The sequence below is a fragment of the Acanthopagrus latus genome, chromosome 6 (genome assembly GCF_904848185.1).
Source record: "Acanthopagrus latus isolate v.2019 chromosome 6, fAcaLat1.1, whole genome shotgun sequence".
In the NCBI taxonomy this organism is placed as follows: domain Eukaryota; kingdom Metazoa; phylum Chordata; class Actinopteri; order Spariformes; family Sparidae; genus Acanthopagrus; species Acanthopagrus latus.
Genome location: NC_051044.1, coordinates 3077240 through 3096822, shown reverse-complemented (window position 1 = coordinate 3096822; position 19583 = coordinate 3077240). Strand labels below are relative to the sequence as shown.

General features: G+C 41.5%; 1 protein-coding gene and 2 long non-coding RNA genes across 5 annotated transcripts; 1 reads left to right on the top strand and 2 right to left on the bottom strand.

Moving 5' to 3' along the window:
* Positions 1-479: 479 nt before the first annotated feature.
* LOC119020593 (butyrophilin-like protein 1) lies at positions 480-8276 on the top strand. 3 transcript variants are annotated; one of them, XM_037100041.1, is made up of 6 exons: positions 481-807; positions 2422-2769; positions 3417-3452; positions 4292-4567; positions 6010-6138; positions 6256-8276. In XM_037100041.1, exons 1-5 carry the CDS (start codon positions 717-719, stop codon positions 6135-6137), a joined length of 879 nt encoding a protein of 292 aa, XP_036955936.1. In that variant the 5' UTR covers positions 481-716; the 3' UTR covers position 6138; positions 6256-8276. The 3 variants fall into 3 exon arrangements, with proteins under 3 accessions (XP_036955938.1, XP_036955936.1, XP_036955937.1); XM_037100042.1 differs by having other exon boundaries at positions 482-807; positions 7624-8276; XM_037100043.1 differs by lacking the exon at positions 3417-3452 and having other exon boundaries at positions 480-807.
* Positions 8277-8322: 46 nt separating this feature from the next.
* On the bottom strand, positions 8323-12512 carry LOC119020597. The gene is made up of 2 exons (XR_005075369.1): positions 12190-12512; positions 8323-10695 (listed from the first exon to the last, which is right to left on the bottom strand). It is a non-coding gene; the product is annotated as an uncharacterized LOC119020597 (long non-coding RNA).
* Positions 12513-15305: 2793 nt separating this feature from the next.
* On the bottom strand, positions 15306-17849 carry LOC119020599. The gene is made up of 2 exons (XR_005075371.1): positions 17225-17849; positions 15306-16362 (listed from the first exon to the last, which is right to left on the bottom strand). It is a non-coding gene; the product is annotated as an uncharacterized LOC119020599 (long non-coding RNA).
* Between the last annotated feature and the right edge of the window lie 1734 nt (positions 17850-19583).

Here is a 19583-nt window from a genome sequence, read left to right as displayed (position 1 = left end):
GATTAATATTGTTATTATCATAGATTTTGAAGATCCACGCAGTCAGGACCAGCTGCTCTGTGATCTGTTCTGTTGTTTGGACCAGTTGAGTGATCTGTGGAGTGGCTGTTTGTTTGTATTTATTTTTAATACAACTTTTCCCTTTTCTCACTGTGTTGGCAGAATAGCCTAAATGTGAGAAGCCATAATCCTTCGTCAATCCAATGTTATTGAACTATTATTAATAGAAATCATGATAACAATGATTAAATTATTTTAAAAAGTAAAGTTGCAGCAGGCTACTATTCTAAATATGCACCATACATAGTTTTCATTATGATTATTATTAGTTTTAGTAGTAGTATTTTTGATACTGATTCATATATTATGAAGTGAGTTGTCCATATTTAAACTTAAATGTAATGAAACATGTTGACATTATAGTGGACAGATGTCACATTTACAAGTCAGGGTCAGGTCATTATAGACTCAGATTAAATATTTAATTGCCATGTATCATCACAGTAACAGCCTACATACATTAGCAGCTCATAAAAACATTACAAAATGGTTTGGTGCCGACCTGTGTGCAACCTGTGTCTCACGCGCCACTCGTGATGAACACTTGTCTCCGCCTCTCACAATAAACGGTGGGGGGCGTTTCAGTCAGCTGCACCAACTCCCTGAAGCTAAACACACACGTCTCTGCTGTGTATTAGCTGTCACCGCAAAACAACATGTCGGGATTTAAACTTCTACGGACACCTCCGGGGAGTCTGGTCGTGTTTGTCTGCCTGCTGATGTCGGTTGTGGAAAATCTCCATAAGGGTAAGAAAAAGTTCACATACCGCACGTTACTGCTCGTACTCGCTCCGATGGGAGCAATAAGTTACGCGTCTGAGGAACACCGGACGGCCAGCCTGACGTCGCAGTCATCCTGTTAGAGTTAATACATGCTTTTAAATTATCGCAGAATCGACTGTGTATCGGAGTGTGAGGAGAAACGTCAATCGCGAAGGATACGAGGCTGCTAACGGTTGAAGCGTAGTGGTAGTACCGCTGTGTCAGTGCCGCTGCAGATGAATGGAGCCACGGCGGCATGAGAGCCATGTGCAGTAATGTTGTGGAGTCCTCCCTCCCTCCCTCCCTGCCTGCGCTGCACTGTCTGTCCTGTCTGCGTTGCCGTGGAAGACGTTTATGAATATCAAGGCAGCAGTGTTTTATTACATGTTTTACATGAGTAACAACCAGATAACCAAGATGGCGCATACAAAATAGGCTAAATTGTAATGATAAGTGCCTCATGCTGAGTCCCTGTACACTAAATATGTTATATAGGTGTTGAATCTTTCTTTTCTATTTTATACATTTTTTAATTATTTTGTTTATTTTTCACGATTGTTGTTGTTTTTCAAACCACTACTATTCTGTCCCTCAGTTTTGTGTTGTTGTTTTGTTCCTTTTCTGGAGGTTTGTTTTCTGTCTGATCCAAGCTCTCAGTCTGCAGCTGATCTGGTTACTGCGCCCTCTAGTGGGGTATGTTGGGAGGAGGAAGTGCATGGAGCGGGAGATAAACGTGCAGCAGAGTATGAAAACATGTCGCTCCTGGGACGAGTCTGGCTACTTCCTTAACTTTTGCGCTTGTCAAAGGCATAATCTGTAAGTTAAATCAAACATAATTAATTAGGAATCTTTACTGGCGCTTCCATTTTGCGTTCCGTGTTATTGACGGCAGTACACGTTTCACTCAGTAGAGTTGATGCTATTATTTAGCTTTGTGGTTGCTATTCAAAATACGATGTATTATTAATGTTAAGTCCTCAGGTTGGTTATTTTGCACACAGAAATAAGTGTGAATGTATGTTTTTACATGAAACTGAAAGTTTTGTATTGTGATTCTTTTCTCACAGTTTTACAAAGTAAAAAGGGATCAGTAAACTCAAGGATGCCTCACGAGTGGTTACTGAAGCCATATGTTTAGCTCGCTGCATAGGCTAAAGCTCTTAGCTTAGGGCAGAAGAACTACTGTACTTTTGCCGCTGTGGCAAAGAAACTTCCCTGTTTGTGGGACAATAAAGGTATAAAGGTCGGATATCCCGAGAAACAAGACTGACAAGACATGGCTCCGTGCACATCTTATAGTACAACCTGAAAGACACTTTTGCTAACCAGTATATTTCTTGTGTATGCCCTCGTAATTTATGGTATAGCCTCTTAATTTTGTTCTCAAGTTGTACCAGATTTAATTTTTACTCTAATAACATCTAGTCTCAACTTCTCTTGAGTCCAGGTTGTATATAAATAATCTGACTACCATCTAACATACATACAGCTGTTCTTTCAGAGTAATTGAGGTGACATGTAAATGTGTTATCTGATCTTTTGCTTTACCCCGATGGCTCTCTATGAAACATAATGATTAAAAAATGCTTTGTCTTACAGGGCCAGGTGTCAAAGTGTTGGTGAAAGAACACGATGATGCCATTTTACCCTGTTCCCTCAGCACCAGGGAGAACCTCGAAGGAATACTCTTTGACTGGAGGAAAAATGGTCAGAAAAATGGTCAGAAGAAGGAGGTGTTCCTGTATGATGCAGGTGATCATTACAATAACGGACATCAAGGTCAAGATGAGCAGTTCAAAGGTCGAGTCTCACATTTTCAAGATCAACTGATGAATGGCAACGCCTCCATAAAGATCCAGAATATGACGATGGCCGACAGCGGGAACTACAGCTGTGATTTTCCACATCTTCAGCCGAGTCAAACATTCAACATTGAGCTCGTTGTTGGTGAGTGTTTTCTTTTAATAGCAGTTAATATTAAAGTTTTTCTTTGCAACCTCTATGATGTGTTGGAAGTTGGTCATTAGTTTGTGTTAGTGGATTCCTTTTTCAAACTAACGTTAGCTACTATTGCTCTCTGTCCAAACCATGTCCACACACTAAAGTTCATTTTGACTCAATCACACACACACACACACACACACATCAACTGAGGATCCATCGCTAGAGGTGGGAGAAGTCCACACATCCTTTCCTCCAGTAGAAGTTCAGATACTTCTGTAAAAGTAGAAGTTCTGATCCAGCTTGTTTCCTCCAGTACAGTAACAGAGTTCAGGCTCTGACATGGACTCAGAGTATCAGAGTAAAAAGTCTCCCTCTGAAGGACATTTGTGGTCAAAGCTAACTGAAGCTCACGTCATATTAATAGAATTCAAAGACTATTAAAGTTAAAGGTAGAATCAGTAGGATTTTGTCCCAGCTGTTCCTGAACGCACCACAAAGACAGCTGATTGTTGAGTCTCATGCCCAGGACGTCAAACAGACACGTTGGTTGGTAAAGCGTCCGGAGCAGCAGAGAACAGAACAGAGAACAGATGACATGTTCATATCATCCATGCAGTGTGTGAATACCGATGCTCCTCCTTGTCTTTCAGAGCTTACCTTAAAAGACCGATCAGGAGAAATCCCTGGTGAGTGATGTTAGTGATCTGTACATCTGCAAACTTTATCAGCTACTGAAACTCAAACACACACACAGTTCACTCTAAACTACTTTGTATTGTATTTTAGCCAAGCCTCTGCAGCCTATTTAACTCTTGTCATTCCATATGTATTTCCTTACTGTAAGAACACTTAAACCCGTCTGTTTTCTCGAAGTCAACATTTTGACTGATCACTCAAAGCTGATCAGCTGTTATTGATCCAGTACAGTGTTGGTAGATGAAAAGGTTTTTGGGTCACAAAGTTGTAGCTCACATTGCAGATGTAGAAATCAGTGACATCATCAGGTAATTGCCGCTGATTTCTCCTTTTCTGGTAATGATAAGAAACTTTTCTGTGATCATAATTTCGTTGTGATTCCGATTTGAATTCAACTTGTTACACTTGAACTTGAAATCAGATGACACGCACAGTGATGCTGAATCTTTTTTTATTTAATCAGTTGATGGTTTAGTCTTTCAGAAAATAGTGAGAAGATTATTAGATTTTAGAAACTGGTGCCAGAAAATATTTCAAATTTTTGTTGATAAACAAACAGTAATAAAATGTTCATTGATTGATTTTAGATGTTCAACATATTCTCATCACCACTTTAGAAATAGTTTTTATATCTAACACTTTTTATCAAACACTGCTGGGTTTGTGTAGTCCAAACTCAGTTTGTTTTTCTGTTTGTCTTGGTTCATTTCTCACACAAACACAGTTTATTCCACATCCTCAGTCATTGACAGTTAAACACAACACGCCCTTTTGTATATTTATTGCCGTAGCTGTTCTTAACATGCTTTTGTTTATATGATGTTCACAGGTACATGCCCAGAGCCATACATCAAAACACTTAATGACATGAAGGATGGGCTGCTGCTGCAGTGTGAGGTTCGAGGAGCTTCTCCGAAACCAAAGGTCCAGTGGCAGGACAGCGCTGGAAACATCCTGCCGTCTGAGGGAAAGTGCTCAGAGAGAGGAGGCCTTTACTACGTTACCCGCTGGACAGCTGTAACCAAGACTGACCAATACCGCTGTGTGGTCACTCAGGAGGAAATCGGCCATCAGATTGATGCTGAGACCTTCGTGCCTTTCTGTGGTGAGATTTCTTTGTTGGTGGTTTAATCATCAAATGATTTTAATTAGAGCTGGGCAATATGGCCTAAAAACTGAATCTCAGATATTTTCACACTCAACTAAATTTATGATTTGAATCGATTTTTTTTCCTTCTCAAAAACAAACTACAAATGACAAAGAGATCATCAAAAGTATTGCTTTTATTTTTTATTGTAACAAAATGGTCCTGCCACTTTAAACGGTGCACCTTCAAACTCACTTGAAATATAAAAATATGTGTCCCTTTTTGATGAAATGCTTTCATAAACATAAATTTAACTTGTCAGATTGAATGCTCCCTTCGGATCAATAAAGTGTGAGCAAAACTTTCATGAGACACATTTACTGTAGATAAATAAAATTTGCGTTTTGTATACAAAAATATTTTGTGTCCCTGAAGATATGTAAACAAAATTAAACATCTGCATGCATTGCACAGTAAACATCACATGTTGGTAGATGCACAGGACATCAGGTGTGTGCTTGCTGTCTTTAGTTTCAACATTTCTTTTTTTTTTATAAATTTATTTATTTATTTATTTATTTATTTATTTATTTTTTTATTTTTTTATTTATTTTTTTATTTATTTATTTATTTATACACATTTTGGCAAAGAAGACGAGCCTGCCTCCTACCTCTCTGGCTTGAGGCCACATTGCGGCTTTGTAGCACAAACCCGGGGACAAAAGTTTTCAGCATGTGGATGAACCAGGTGTTTGCACTGTATATGTGGGCACCATGTCTTTAGCGATTAAATGACTCCACTAATGTTGGCTGCTTTTTAGCAGGTGTTTGTGGGCTGCTGCGGTCTCGTCCATCTCATAATGAACATTTGTACAGATCTGCTGCATGCTTCTGTTTGAGATGCTGAAATAAATAATAAATCACCCGTGGCTTGTTCAAGGTCTGACGCCACAATATCTGATGAGACGATGCCTTTTTGGAAACGATCTCTTGGTCTGCTGCCACGTTGTTGTATTTGTTTCTCTTTGGGAAGTAAATGCGGGGCAGAGAACGGAGCCCACTGTGAACTACGGGAGCCCATGAGGTGGCAGCGGTGGCGGAGCAAGTCCTTTTTTAAAAATCTGCCTAAACCACAAACATACTGAAGTCTTCTTGGGCAAGATACTGAACCCCAAACTGCTCCTGATGTGCTTGTTGGCACTTTGCATGGCAGCCACCACCATCAGTGCATGAACTAAAACTAAAGCGTCTGATAAATGCCCTAAATGTAAATGTAACTAAAATCAATTGATTTTGCAGATTTATCGCCCGGCCCTAATTTTAATTGTTCATGTGTTATTAGGTTTTGAAGATTAACACCTTTTAAATGTGTTCCGTGTACTCTTTATTGAGTGTGATGTCCATTATATGCAGTAACATTTTGAGTTTAACATGATTTGAGTTTTATGATATATTTCAGAGAAGCCCTGTGAGGACTGCTCCGCCAAGAATCTCATTGGAGGGTTTTATGGATTCATTATAGGAGTTGTAGTTCTTGCTGTAGCTAAGGCTCTGCTTGTAGCTACAAAGCACTTCAGAGCTAATTAAGGTAAGTTCGTGTTATGTACTGTATCAATATACATCAACACATCATGTTCTGACATCAACATTACAGAAACATTGTGTGATACAATCACATCCAGACAGTTTGTTTTTGTTTCCTCAGATTTGAACCCTTCTGTCGATATACATGAGGCCTCTGGTTCTAAAACTGAGTGATTAAATCAAAAGAAAGTCTCTTTTGGATGTAAATTAATGCCTTTTAATCCAAATTATCATTTAATAAACGATACTTTGCATCAACCCTCAAACTGAATTAAAGCCAGCTGGCTGCAGAACAATTAAAAAAATAAAATGCACTCAGCTAGTTTTCCAAATCTGTCAGTTTAATACTTCTAGTGTGTCGTTGGCCTGAATATCTCAGGCTGTGACGTTTTCCAGAAACAGTTCAAGGCTCTTTGAAATAAAGCTGATATGAGCAGGTGTTCTCTGTAAGAGAGACATGAGGAGATTAGGTGTTAGCTTAGCTTAGCATAAAGACTGGAAGCCGGAGCAAACACTCAGTGAAAAGCACAAAAACTAAAAATAAACTCTCAGTTTGGACTTTGTTGTGAAGAGCTGTGAAGTGAATTACCAACCAATATTTGTCTCCATAGACTGATGACAATGGATTTTTATTTTATTTGCAAAAAGCAAATTTAAGGTTCTTTAAGGTTCTGATCCTGGAGCTGTCGGGTCTGTTTTAGAACACTCTCTCTCTTTTCTCTGGTCCTCTTTCTCCTCCATTCACAGTGCAAACAACTTGACTAAATACGGTAAATAAACATTTTTATTTTATTTTTTAAATGCTGTAAATGGTAGTATTAATTGTTGAATGGCAGCATTAGAAGTTTGAACACACGGTCACTGGATGAGCTTGTTGGTAGAATACGCAGCACCGCTCCTGGCGGTCGTCGACAGTGAGGTGTCTCTGCAGGTAATGCTGCTTTGTCACTCATTGCCCGCCTGTCTTCACCTTTAGTTATTCTCTTGTGAACTGACCCAACCCTGCCCAACCCCGGGGGTCTGTTGATGGGTCCTGCAGGTTTTGGTTCAGCTCATTTGGAATTTCTCTCTGGCTGCACAAGTGCTTCCAGATTAAAACTCTATGGACAAATAGCTCAAGGCAAGAACGTTCCTTCATGGTATAAAAAAAATAAAAACAAACACACACATGAAGATTAACTGCAGCATTTGAATGGCATTTTTTTTTTTAATTGACTTTGGGTTCCCCGGTAGCTCAGTTGGTAGATCATGTGTTTCACTTTTAGAGGCGCTGTGGAGGGTGTGATTAGTTCATCACAGCTGATCACATCGGTTTGATCACATTTAACATAGTGATCAAATTGGCCAGATGTCTTTTAATTAAAGGGATAGGAGACAGACAGGAATCACTACTTAAGGTCCGGAGGTCAAAGGGCTCTATTTTCTTCCTCACCATGAAAATCCAAAAAGTTGACATCATATAATATGTATGTTTCTTTGTTTTCTACAGGTCCTCGTCATCTGGGAGCTGATTATAATCCAGCTGCAGAGTCCAATTCACTTGATTGATTCCTTTATCTGTCGTAAAGGTGTGTGAATATACAGTATATTCATGTGCATTCTCAGTGAAATATGCATTCTACAACCTTATGGTGGATCTTTGTGGAACTTCATCAGTTGTTGATCAGACTTACAGAGTGGATTTGACAAACAGATGAGATGTTTTCTTACTCTGTAAGGCAGCTCAACTACGTTAAATATGTACAGATTCCTAAATGATAACAAGACTGAAGGTTCACAAAGATCTCATAGGGCGTTACAAACGTTATATTACCTAAAAACCAAAGATGGAGCTACACAACAGTATACTCTGTGATAAATAATGAGTTTACAAATTTAAAAAGGGACCTGATGAAACTTAAGTGACTTACAAGCAGTATTTTATGGGATCATATCGTTCATAGCAATACTCAGGTGACCTGTCAAACAGATTCATGGTGCTGAGACTCTTTTTTTAAATTATAGTTTGATCATGTGCCTTAAATGCCAAAACTTAGATACACTAACTCAATGTCAGTCGAGGGAAGCTTCAGAAATAAAGCAATAATGGTCGATACCCTGAATGCTGAGCATTAACAGTGTGAATAAACTGGTTGGAAGAGACTTCAGTGTGAAGTGGACCAAGAGTGACAATCCAGATGAGAAAAGAAACAAAACAAAAAATTATTTTAATATCTGAGAATGTTACAAACATGAATGAGACTTCTAAGACTTTTTATAGAAAAATTCCTTCTCTTCCATCATTTGCATTCCAATGAAATTGCACAGAACCTGTTGTATGTTTTGTTTGTTAACATGTTTCACTGCCTTTAATTCATGATGAAGTCTACTGGATATTATTGATGTTACTGTAAAGCAGCAGCACAGATCTGTTTCTCAGCCAAGTCAGAGTGAACAGAACTCTTCTGTGGTGCCTTCGATCACTCCGCTGTCTCCTGACTGTAAATCTGTCATTGATGCTGACTGTTAAATCCTCACTGTGACTTCAGTCAGTGTGTTTACATGCACAGCTTAGTCAGATTACAGCTATAGTTCGACTCTGCTGCTCAATCAGACAGCTGCAATTGTTGAGTATACGTGCAGGTGAGAAAATCAAATTACTGGCTGAAGCATGTACGCTACCGGTACGATATAGGTGGTGCTGTACCCATTTCATCTGGTGGTAACAGAAACACCTCTGGTTGACCTCTTTACATCACCAGCTGCCTCGGCATTCAAGAAACTTTAGCACTTCGTATATGGTGTACATGATAATTACTTTAAATAAATGCACAATGGCGCTCATGCTTGCAGTGATTTCAGAGGAAAGACGCCGCCGCCGCCGTCCTTCTTCTTCCGCTTCACGCCCCAGTAAAGAAAAAAAAAACAACTTGAGCCTGCGCAGAGCACAAAAATTCAATCCGATCTGATGGAGAGTATACATGCAGGAGTAATGCAACTATCAATCGAATAATCTGTGTGTATTAATCCGATTATGAGAAATCCGATTTGGTCCCATTTTAGTCAGACTAAGGTGTATACATACACCTTAAAAATACGGTCATAGTCGGACTAACCCAGTAATTAGGTTTTCTTGTTTGTCATGTAAACGCACTGAGAGATGAACAATGTTTGAAACTTGTTTGCACTGTCATCAGTAAATATATATATTTATATGATATTTAAGATGATCATAAACTATAAATAAATTATCTTCCTACGAAAATAAAGATGATTTTCTTGTGTTATTGGGGAGTAAGAAAATCCCCTCTCCTCCTCCAGGAGCTCGTTCACACTCACTGTGGTCAGAGATGGTTTCATTCATTCATCCATCAGTTAACAGACTGACTGACTGAATTTGTGTGACAGACGCTGTTTTTGGTTCATATCTGTTTCCTGAATATATGTGTGTGAATGTGTAAATTAACTTATAGCACTTTGTAGAAGGAGCTTTATAAAGTTCACCTCATTGACTTGTATCAGTTCACAGGACTAAGCTAATGTTCTGTGACGTAGATTTAATATAAACTAATGTATTATTGTGCTCTCCTAATAAGGACAAACTGTCAGTAAGGTTTGTTTGGTTGGTTTTTTCAAGCTTCTGCTTGAAACTTTTTGATATGAGTGTGTCGTTTTACTTTTAAACACAGAAAGATGCAAAGAAGTTCCTGCCAGCAGGTGCAGAGATCTGCTGTATTACAGCTTTCAGTTCTGACTTTAAAGTCGTCCTGTGTGTTCAGGTGGAGGTTGTCACATCAGGATGTGAATCCAAGTTCTCCTGTGAGCAAAGATGGTGATTTCAATGACAAGAAGAAGTAAATTGAGAGGAAAGGAAAGCCAGTGAGAAAGAGTTTTCCCTCCTCCCCTCCTCTCCTCCTTTCTCTCCTCCCTCTCTCCTATCCCCACCTCCCCTCCCTCCCTCCCTCTCCTCCCTGATGAGCAGTTTGCATCTTGCATGGCGGCCTCCGCCATCAGTGTGTGAATGTGTGAAACTGACAAGTGTTGTAAAGCAGCTTTGAGCGGTCAGTAGACGGGAAAGTGCTGCAGAAGTCCAAGTCCAGTCATCATGTGCAAATTCATTGACGGATGACATATGTGCACCGTGTGTGTCGCTGAGTGCAGACAGACGAGACACACCGGCTGCTGATGGTCCAGACTGAAGAGCTGCTCACTGTGCAGACTGCAGAGACTCAGAGGAGCTGCTGAAGTTCTCCTCTGTCAGCTCCTTCAGCAGCAGGTCTGTAAGATCAGGTGGAATAATGGTCATTGATGACCGTCTCTTACAAAGTGGACACTCCTGTGTCTGTCTGTCTGTCCAGCGCTTCTGCAGACAGTCTCTACAGAAGCTGTGGCTGCATGACAGGACGACAGGCTCTTTGAAGACGTCCCTGCAGACAGGACAGGTGAGATCCTCCTCTGCAGGTGAATCCATGTTCTCCTGCTGAAACATGCTGTGTGGAGTGCTGCAGCAGGTTCCAGTGTTTTGGTCCTTCATCAAACTCTGCGACTGACTGAAGCTTTGCAACGTGTTCGCTTCTATAATCTGAGAGAAAAATGACAAAACAGGACAAAACAAACACATCAGTGAGGTGGCAGAGCGAGTTAACAATATTCCAACTGATCTACAGGACACAGTAACACGACTGAACAATTAAAAATAGATTTTTTTCGATCTCTTTAGAAGTCAGTATCTTTGTGTTTCATTGGCAATTTGTTTTATAACAATTTGCCAAATTTATAACAAGATTTTCTAAATGCAACATATTTACTGAAAAACCTCAACATACAAGAAGACAGACTCTGGCTGCCTTTCTTAACCATCACAGCCTGAGAAAACAAGGTGGGCTTAAATACCCGCAACAGCGCTCTGACGGGGAGCAAACAGCATCAAGTTTCTCGGCAAAGAAACTTGGCCATCGGAGAAGGAAGGAATACCTGGGCCCTCCCAGTTATTCCTTCCTTCAGAGAAGGTGGGGCGCACACCTTTAGACATAACGCTGAAGGGTGTGATCTGCTGAAACCACATCAGAATATTTTGTTGGAGCAGCTGTTATGCTTCGTTTGACTCTGTTAGAACTGCCAGCCGGGTCATCATGTTTTGTCATTAGTGGCTTATTGTGATCATCCAAAGTACAGTGAACATGATACATAATAACCCACAATGGTTGATGTAAGATAAACTAATGTATTATTGTGTTCTCCTAATAAGGACAAACTGTCAGTAAGTGTTGTTTGGTTGGTTTCAAAGCTTCTACTTCAACCTTTTTGATATGAATGGGTCGTTTTACTTTTAAACACAGAAAGATGCAATGAAAGTTCCTGCCAGCAGGTGGAGAGATCTGCTGTATTACAGCTTTCAGTTCTGACTTTAAAGTCGTCCTGTGTGTTCAGGTGGAGGTTGTCAGATCCTCCTCTGGATGTGAATCCAAGTTTACTGCACCTTCCCTCTCCCCTCTCCTCCCTCTCTCTTCCCACTCTCCCCTCTCTCCTCTTTCCTCCCCTCCCCTCTCCTCTCTCTTCTTTCCTCCCCTCCTCTCTCCTCTTTCCTCCCCTCCCACTCTCCTCTCTCCTCTTTCCTCCCCTCCCACTCTCCTCTCTCCTCCCCCTCCCCTCAACGAAAGTTAGCCGCTAGTGCTAGCTGAAGCTAAAGTTGGCTGCTAAAGTTAGCCGCTAGTGCTAGCTGAAGCTAAAGTTGGCTGCTAAAGTTAGCCGCTAGTGCTAGCTGAAGCCTCATTTGTTTCCATTTCAAACCATGCGCGTGTTTGAACATCTGAATAAGACATTTCGCCACAAATCAATACTGACTGATGTTAAAGCGCTTGACTGTGGAGGGAAACCATGACTGTGACAGAGAGACTCTAAGTACTCATCAGATAACTAAGTGTTTTCCTTGAACGCGGTGTGCGCAGCCCTGCTCCAACTGTCCTGCTTTCACCTTTTAGTGCGTAGATGCTAAGAAAAGACGAAGCACTGCAGAAACTTGAGTCAACCTTTCATGTGAAAGAAAATGCTGTTGTCAAATCTCCGATATAAATACCTGTGAAGAGTCCGTGACTGCGCTGCGAGGGAAATATCCGATCTTTTTTGTTGAAGTTGACGGTGATGACGCAACCCCCCAACTGGGATGTGTCCCACCGTGGTGATGGCTGCTCAGCGGACACTCATCATGAGGTTTGTCTCGCTCCGCTGAAAAGCCCTCAAAGCAGAGTCGGTTTGTTTTCTCCGGAGAAACTCTTCGTAAGTCTCTGTGTTTTTTAGGGGCTTGTTGTGTTTAAAAGCCCGGCAGCAGCTTGAGATGGAGGTCGAGTGCTGTGAGTCTCCTGCGTCGTTTTCCAGTCAGGACTCCGTTAGCTGTAGTCTCACAACTTCATCTGTGGATGTGTGAAGCCTTTCAGGTCGGATATGATAGGCTGCTGAAGGCGTTAACCAGCCAATGACAGAGCACAGAGGCGGTCACATGGAGCACAGGGCCAGGCATACCTGTGGATGAAGCACTGTTTTCAAACCCATATCCATATCACTGGACCAAAGAGAAACTATCAGAGAAATTCCCAGACATACTGTAGATCCAGCGTGCAACCGTTGTAAAATGACCCCATCCTCATATATACACACGTTTTGGAGCTGCTTCAAGCTGACGACTTACTGGACTTTGGTGTTTAAAACACTCTCTGAGGTCCTGGAGGTGTCTATATCTCCCTGCCCCATCATAGCTCTTTTTGGACTGCCATCCAGTGTTTACGACCTAAACAATTTCCAGTGTGACTTTCTGGCCTTCTGTACCCTGCTCGCCCGTCTTTTAATCCTTCTGAAATGGAAAGATGCCATCCCTCCATCCCACACACTTTGGATCAGAAGTATTTTATATTATATGAAATTGGAAAAAATAAAACACACGCTTAGAGGTTCAACTGGTAAATTTAACATGATTTGGCAACCCTTTCTGAGATATGTGGAAGAGAAATCAGAGCTGGATGAACCAAGTTAATTAGGACAACCACTGACTTCACTGTATTCAGATGACAACCCACTTAAATAATATCCTGTATGCATTGTACTTAATGTTTTTTTGTTTTTTTGTTTTTTTCTGTAACATTCTTTTTTCTTTTTGTCAATATGCCCCTTATCACGACATGATATGCCTATCTTACGTTGTCTTTGATTCACTCATCCTTCTTTATCTATTTATTTATACTATTATTATTCTTTATTTATGTAGTTATATATTTATTTATTTTAACTTCTTGGGGTGGGGACTCTGTTCTGAGTGTTCCTGTTTGTCTGTATGTGTTCTTTTTGTTAAAAAAAAAAGTCATCCTGTGTGTTCAGGTGGAGGTTGTGGACGGTCCTGATGAGAGTGGAGAGATGTTGACTGAATGAACTGAAAACCTTCAGTTCTGTCTGAAGTCCACAGAACATCTTTAATCTGTGAGTGTCTGTGTCGACCACAGCGGCAGTGAGGAACACAAAAGGCTGTTCAAGAAGTCTGTTAGCTTGTTCTGTCCTGTAACATGATGGAAACAGTTTGACGTGATGAAAACATTATTATGTATATTATATTTCAGCCAATAGTTACTTTATAATCTACAAAGTGGACTTAACTGACATGGGCTGTGATTGGAAGCCAAGCTGAAGGGAATAAAATGAGTTTTCAAGTAAATTTTAAATAAACATTTATTAGTTTACAGGATGACAAAACTGAGTCACTGACACAAGTCAGAAGACGGGAAAAGTTCTATGTATATACGAGTCCATTTAGTCAAATTCAATAAGCGTCTACACCGGCTGCTGATGGTCCAGACTGCAGAGACTCAGAGGAGCTGCTGAAGTTCTCCTCTGTCAGCTCCTCTAGCAGCGGGTCTGTAAGATCAGGTGGATTCATGGTCATTGATGACCGTCTCTTACAAAGTGGACACTCCTGTGTCTGTCTGTCTGTCCAGCGCTTCTGCAGACAGTCTCTACAGAAGCTGTGGCTGCATGACAGGACGACAGGCTCTTTGAAGACGTCCCTGCAGACAGGACAGGTGAGATCCTCCTCTGCAGGTGAATCCATGTTCTCCTGCTGAAACCTGCTGTGTGGAGTGCTGCAGCAGGTTCCAGTGTTTTGGTCCTTCATCAAACTCTGTGACTGACTGAAGCTTTGCAACATGTTCGCTTTCACAATCTGAGAGAAAAATGACAAAACAGGACAAAACAAACACATCAGTGAGGTGGCAGAGCGAGTTAACAATATTCCAACTGATCTACAGGATACAGTAACACAACTGAACAATTAAAAACAGCTTTTATTTGTTCATAAGAAAACGGGACATCTTTTAAGAAGTCAGTGTCTTCACTCAGTGAACCAGAGAAGCTCAAAGTCCTTAGTAAAGGAAACTGTGGTTCAGGAGTAGAACCAGCATCTTGTTACAGGACAGTTGCTGGTTCGATTCCCCTGGTCTGCATGTCGAAGTGTCCTTAGGCAAGAACCTGAACCTCAAACTGCTCCTGATGTGCTGGTCAGCACGGCAGCCACCACCATCAGTGTATGAATGTATGAATTACTGTAAGTCTCTTTGGACAAAGCTTCTGATATTGTAATATGTAATGTAATAACACACATAAAGGTGAGATGATGTCTCGCAGTGGAATTGGTTCTGGTACTTCACTACAACAACAGAAACGCACAACTTCACACACAAAGTCAAATCACATTTAATAACCCCCAAAATTCACCTGCAAAGCTGCCTTACCTAAATCTCCTCACAGACGTTGGTGGTGATAGTGATGTGAATATGAAGAAGAAATATCCAATAAAATCCACCAAGAGAGACGCGACAGCTGAATGATCTGATGACGTGAATTTTTCTCCGTTTAAATAAAAAAAGTTAGATCAGAGCAGCAGCTGGGTCCGACAGCGGACAGCTGCAGCTTGCTCGTATATGTATGCCTGCTCCCCCGGGGCCGGAGGAGCGAGGGGCGGGGAACGAGCGCTGGCCCCGCCCCACGCTCCTCCGGCCCGGGGGAGAGAGGGGCGGGGCCAGCGCTCGTTCCCCGCCCCGCCTCAGCTCTAGTTGCTGCTGTGGTGAAGCGTCTTGGCCACTACGACCGGAAAGGAGACGGTTTACTGAGACAAGTTCTGATTGGAGGCTGAGTTAAACAGAATAAAATGAGTTTTCAGGTCAAAGCATCAAAACTTTTATTAGTTTACAAACAGGATGATGAAACTGAATCACTGACACAAGTAATGAACATTTTGTCTGTTTCAATACTTTTTCCAACACTAATAACTTTATACATGTATTCAGAACAGTACAAACAGTACAAACACTCCTCTACCTGAGCTTAAATCATGTGACACCATTGAAAATGTGTAAAATAACGAAGACATGATGGTTCTAAAAGGTTTTAATTAAAGGAATTATTAAGTACTGATCGGAAGCCGAGTTAAACAGAATAAAATGAGTTTTCAGGTCAAAGCAGAACATTTTTTAAATGAAGACATTAGTTTACAAACAGGATGATAAAACTGAATCACGAACACAAGTAAGCTCCTGTTTGTGATCAGGAGCCACAGCGGGTCGTCTAGAAATTGGAAGGTCACTGGTTCGATTCCCAGCTCCTCCAAGCTGCATGTCCAAGTGTCCTTGAGCAAGATACTGGACCCCAAATTTCTCCTGATGAGCAGTTTGTGTGAATGTGTGAAACTGTTGAGTTGTTGTAAAGCAGCTTTGAGCGGTCAGTAGACGGGAAAGAGCTGCAGAAATAAGAGTCCATTTCTCACGTGGGTAAATGTTAATATGTGTGCAGACAGACGAGACACACCGGCTGCTGATGGTCCAGACTGAAGAGCTGCTCACTGTGCAGACTGCAGAGACTCAGAGGAGCTGCTGAAGTTCTCCTCTGTCAGCTCCTTCAACAGCAGGTCTGTAAGATCAGGTGGAATCATGGTCATTGATGACCGTCTCTTACAAAGTGGACACTCCTGTGTCTGTCTGTCTGTCCAGCGCTTCTGCAGACAGTCTCTACAGAAGCTGTGGCTGCATGACAGGACGACAGGCTCTTTGAAGACGTCCCTGCAGACAGGACAGGTGAGATCCTCCTCTGCAGGTGAATCCATGTTCTCCTGCTGAAACCTGCTGTGTGGAGTGCTGCAGCAGGTTCCAGTGTTTTGGTCCTTCATCAAACTCTGCGACTGACTGAAGCTTTGCAACGTGTTCACTTCTATAATCTGAGAGAAAAATGACAAAACAGGACAAAACAAACACATCAGTGAGGTGGCAGAGCGAGTTAACAATATTCCAACTGATCTACAGGACACAGTAACACAGCTAAACAATTAAAAACAGCTTTTATTTGTTCATAAGAAAACGGGACATCTTTTAAGTAGTCAGTGTCTTCACTCAGTGAACCAGAGAAGCTCAAAGTCCTTAGTAAAGGAAACTGTGGTTCAGGAGTAGAACCAGCATCTTGTTACAGGACAGTTGCTGGTTCGATTCCCCTGGTCTGCATGTCGAAGTGTCCTTAGGCAAGAAACTGAACCTCAAACTGCTCCTGATGTGCTGGTCAGCACGGCAGCCACCACCATCAGTGTATGAATGTATGAATTACTGTAAGTCTCTTTGGACAAAGCTTCTGATATTGTAATATGTAATGTAATAACACACATAAAGGTGAGATGATGTCTCGCAGTCAACACCGAGCAGGACAGATTGCTCTGAAGTCAGTCAGTGTGTCTCAGCTGTCCCGCAGTGAGGAGGGATGAGAGTTGCAGAGTTTGGCAGAATAGAAATGAAACTACCTTAAAACTAAAACGATGAATCAGCAAAAACACAGACCGAGAGACTCTTTACAAGTCGGAGAAGCCGGTGGAAGATGATTCTCACCGAGTTGTTTCTCAATTTCACGCGGAGTTTAACCCGCTGCAAAAGTCATTTGTAAAACGCGGTGAGCAGCGCTGCTGTGTCCGCACCTGAAACCGCCTTCTCTGCCTTTAAATCACAAAACACTACAACAACAGAAACGCACAACTTCACACACAAAGTCAAATCACATTTAATAACCCCCAAAATTCACCTGCAAAGCTGCCTTACCTAAATCTCCTCACAGACGCTGGTGGTGACAGTGATGTGAAGAATATGAAGAAGAAATATCCAATAAAATCCATCGAGACGCGACAGCTGAATTATCTGATGACGTGAATTTTTCTCCGTTTAAATAAAAAATGTTAGAGCAGAGCAGCAGCTGGGTCCGACAGCAGAGAACTGCAGCTTGCTCATATATGTATGCCTGCTTCGTCACTAGCCCCTCCTCGGGGCGCCTGCTCCAGGGCCGGGGAAGTACAGCCAGAGCAGGCGAAACGTAGACGACACACGCGTGAATTCCCCCCTTTAGTTTCCTCCTCGCCTCTTGCCCAGTGACACTTCCTGTGGTTTGAACATACAAAGCGCACCGCCATTGACTTTCACATGATTTTCTCTGCGGCTTCACCTCTGTGTGAAATTGAGAAATCATCGTCCCCCTGGCTTCACCCAGCTGTAAAGAGTCTTCCGGTCTCTGTTTTAACCGCTTTATTTTCTTGTTTGTCTCTTGGAGGTAGTTTCAGACCTCAGCTGGTAATGCGGGTAAAACTGAAGACCTGACAGCAGCTGTCATTTACTTCTCAGTCCGATCATGTTGACGCAGAAATAATTCACATAGTTTTACACCAGGAGGAGAATTTAGATTCATTTAGATGAGCCCTCACTCCCTGACGAGGACTGAACTGAACAGCAGTCCGTCATTTATATTCTCCAGCCGCACAACGAATATCAGGCTACGTCATCGTGACGTGCTCTCAGATCTGAACAATTTAAAAAAAAAATATATATATATAATCACGGGTTAATCAATCACTTTCCAGCAGCCACAAAAAGAGAATTAACTCATATTTCATTTGTTTTTCTTTATTCCCCTCAGATAACTACAAAAGTAACCATCAGTAGAGCCTGTTGTGTTTTTTTCCAACAACGTAATTTCAAAGTCCGTGTTTCTAGTTTGCTGCCGCATTGAGTATAAGATTAAGTGACTTGTAGTTCTGTCTGTAGACAGTCAGTGTTTGTCTGCCTCTAATGTTGGTGCTGGGGGTGAGTGACACCCTCAGCCTCTGACTCTGGATCAGCTCCTCTGCCTCTGTCAGACGTGGAGGAGGTGGAGGTGAGCACCACTTTATGTTCAACTACTCAGCAGAATGTTAGGACACGGATGTGTGTTAAACACCACCTGTTGGTGACAAAAGCTACAAGTTAAAATACCCACAGAATAAACTTTGAATTACTTTGTTTAATATGTGAAATAAAACCAAAGTGAGGAGCCATCGTAAGACTGGTTTTATACATTCAACCACTTCCTTAAAGGCTTATATAAACAGAAAGTGATGTTAAATCCAAAATGAAAAGACGACTGCATCTAAAAGTCTGTCAGTGATTTTTATTACAGCCGCAGCCGTGTTACTTTGTTTTTCCCAGAAAAGGTTTACTTCCTGTTTTCCCCCCTGTTGCCATTGTGAATCACAGTATCGGAGCTCCATTGATTATGGCTTTTTACTAGTCATTACGCGCGAGCTCAACTCAGAGTTAACATACTCTGAGTCGACTTACCTAACTGAGATCAGCTGTTCTGGAGCTGAAAACTCAGAGTTTCAGTACACAGGGTAAGTCAACTCAGAGTTCAGGGTTAGGCTCAGAGTTCGTTGAACCTGCTTTCTGGAATACCCCCCTGGTGATGAACCTTAACACCTTCGGGCAAATTTCATGTCCTTCTCAGAAAATCTTATGGTGTGTGTGTGTGTGTAGTAGCAGGCTGTGTTGGAGAACAACCACTTGATTTGTTCTGTAATGTGATGAAAACAACAGTTTCAGGTAATGAAAACATAATTATGTATATTCGATTTCAGCCAATAGTTAAACAGATTAAAATGAGTTTTAAGGTAAAAGCATCCATTTTTTTAAAATGAAGACATTTATTAGTTTACAGACCGAATGACTTAAAATAATTAATTATTCAGGTAAAAGCAGAACATTTTTTAAATGAAGACATTAGTTTACAAACAGGATGATAAAACTGAATCACAAACACAAGTAAGCTCCTGTTTGTGATCAGGAGCCACAGCGGGTCATCTAGTAATTGGAAGGTCACTGATTCGATTCCCGGCTCCTCCAAGCTGCATGTCCAAGTGTCCTTGAGCAAGATACTGAACCCCAAATTTCTCCTGATGAGTCGTTTTCATCTTGCATGGCGGCCTCCGCCATCAGTGTGTGAATGTGTGAAACTGTTAAGTTGTTGTAAAGCAGCTTTGAGCGGTCAGTAGACGGGAAAGAGCTGCAGAAATAAGAGTCCATTTCTCACGTGGGTAAATGTTAATATGTGTGCAGACAGACGAGACACACCGGCTGCTGATGGTCCAGACTGAAG

Coding starts and splice junctions, on each gene's coding strand:
- LOC119020593 (XM_037100041.1), top strand. CDS start 717: ATGTCGGGATTTAAACTTCTACGGACACCTCCGGGGAGTCTGGTCGTG. Junction 808..2,421: donor TGTGGAAAATCTCCATAAGG/GTAAGAAAAAGT, acceptor TTTGTCTTACAG/GGCCAGGTGTCAAAGTGTTG. Junction 2,770..3,416: donor CAACATTGAGCTCGTTGTTG/GTGAGTGTTTTC, acceptor CTTGTCTTTCAG/AGCTTACCTTAAAAGACCGA.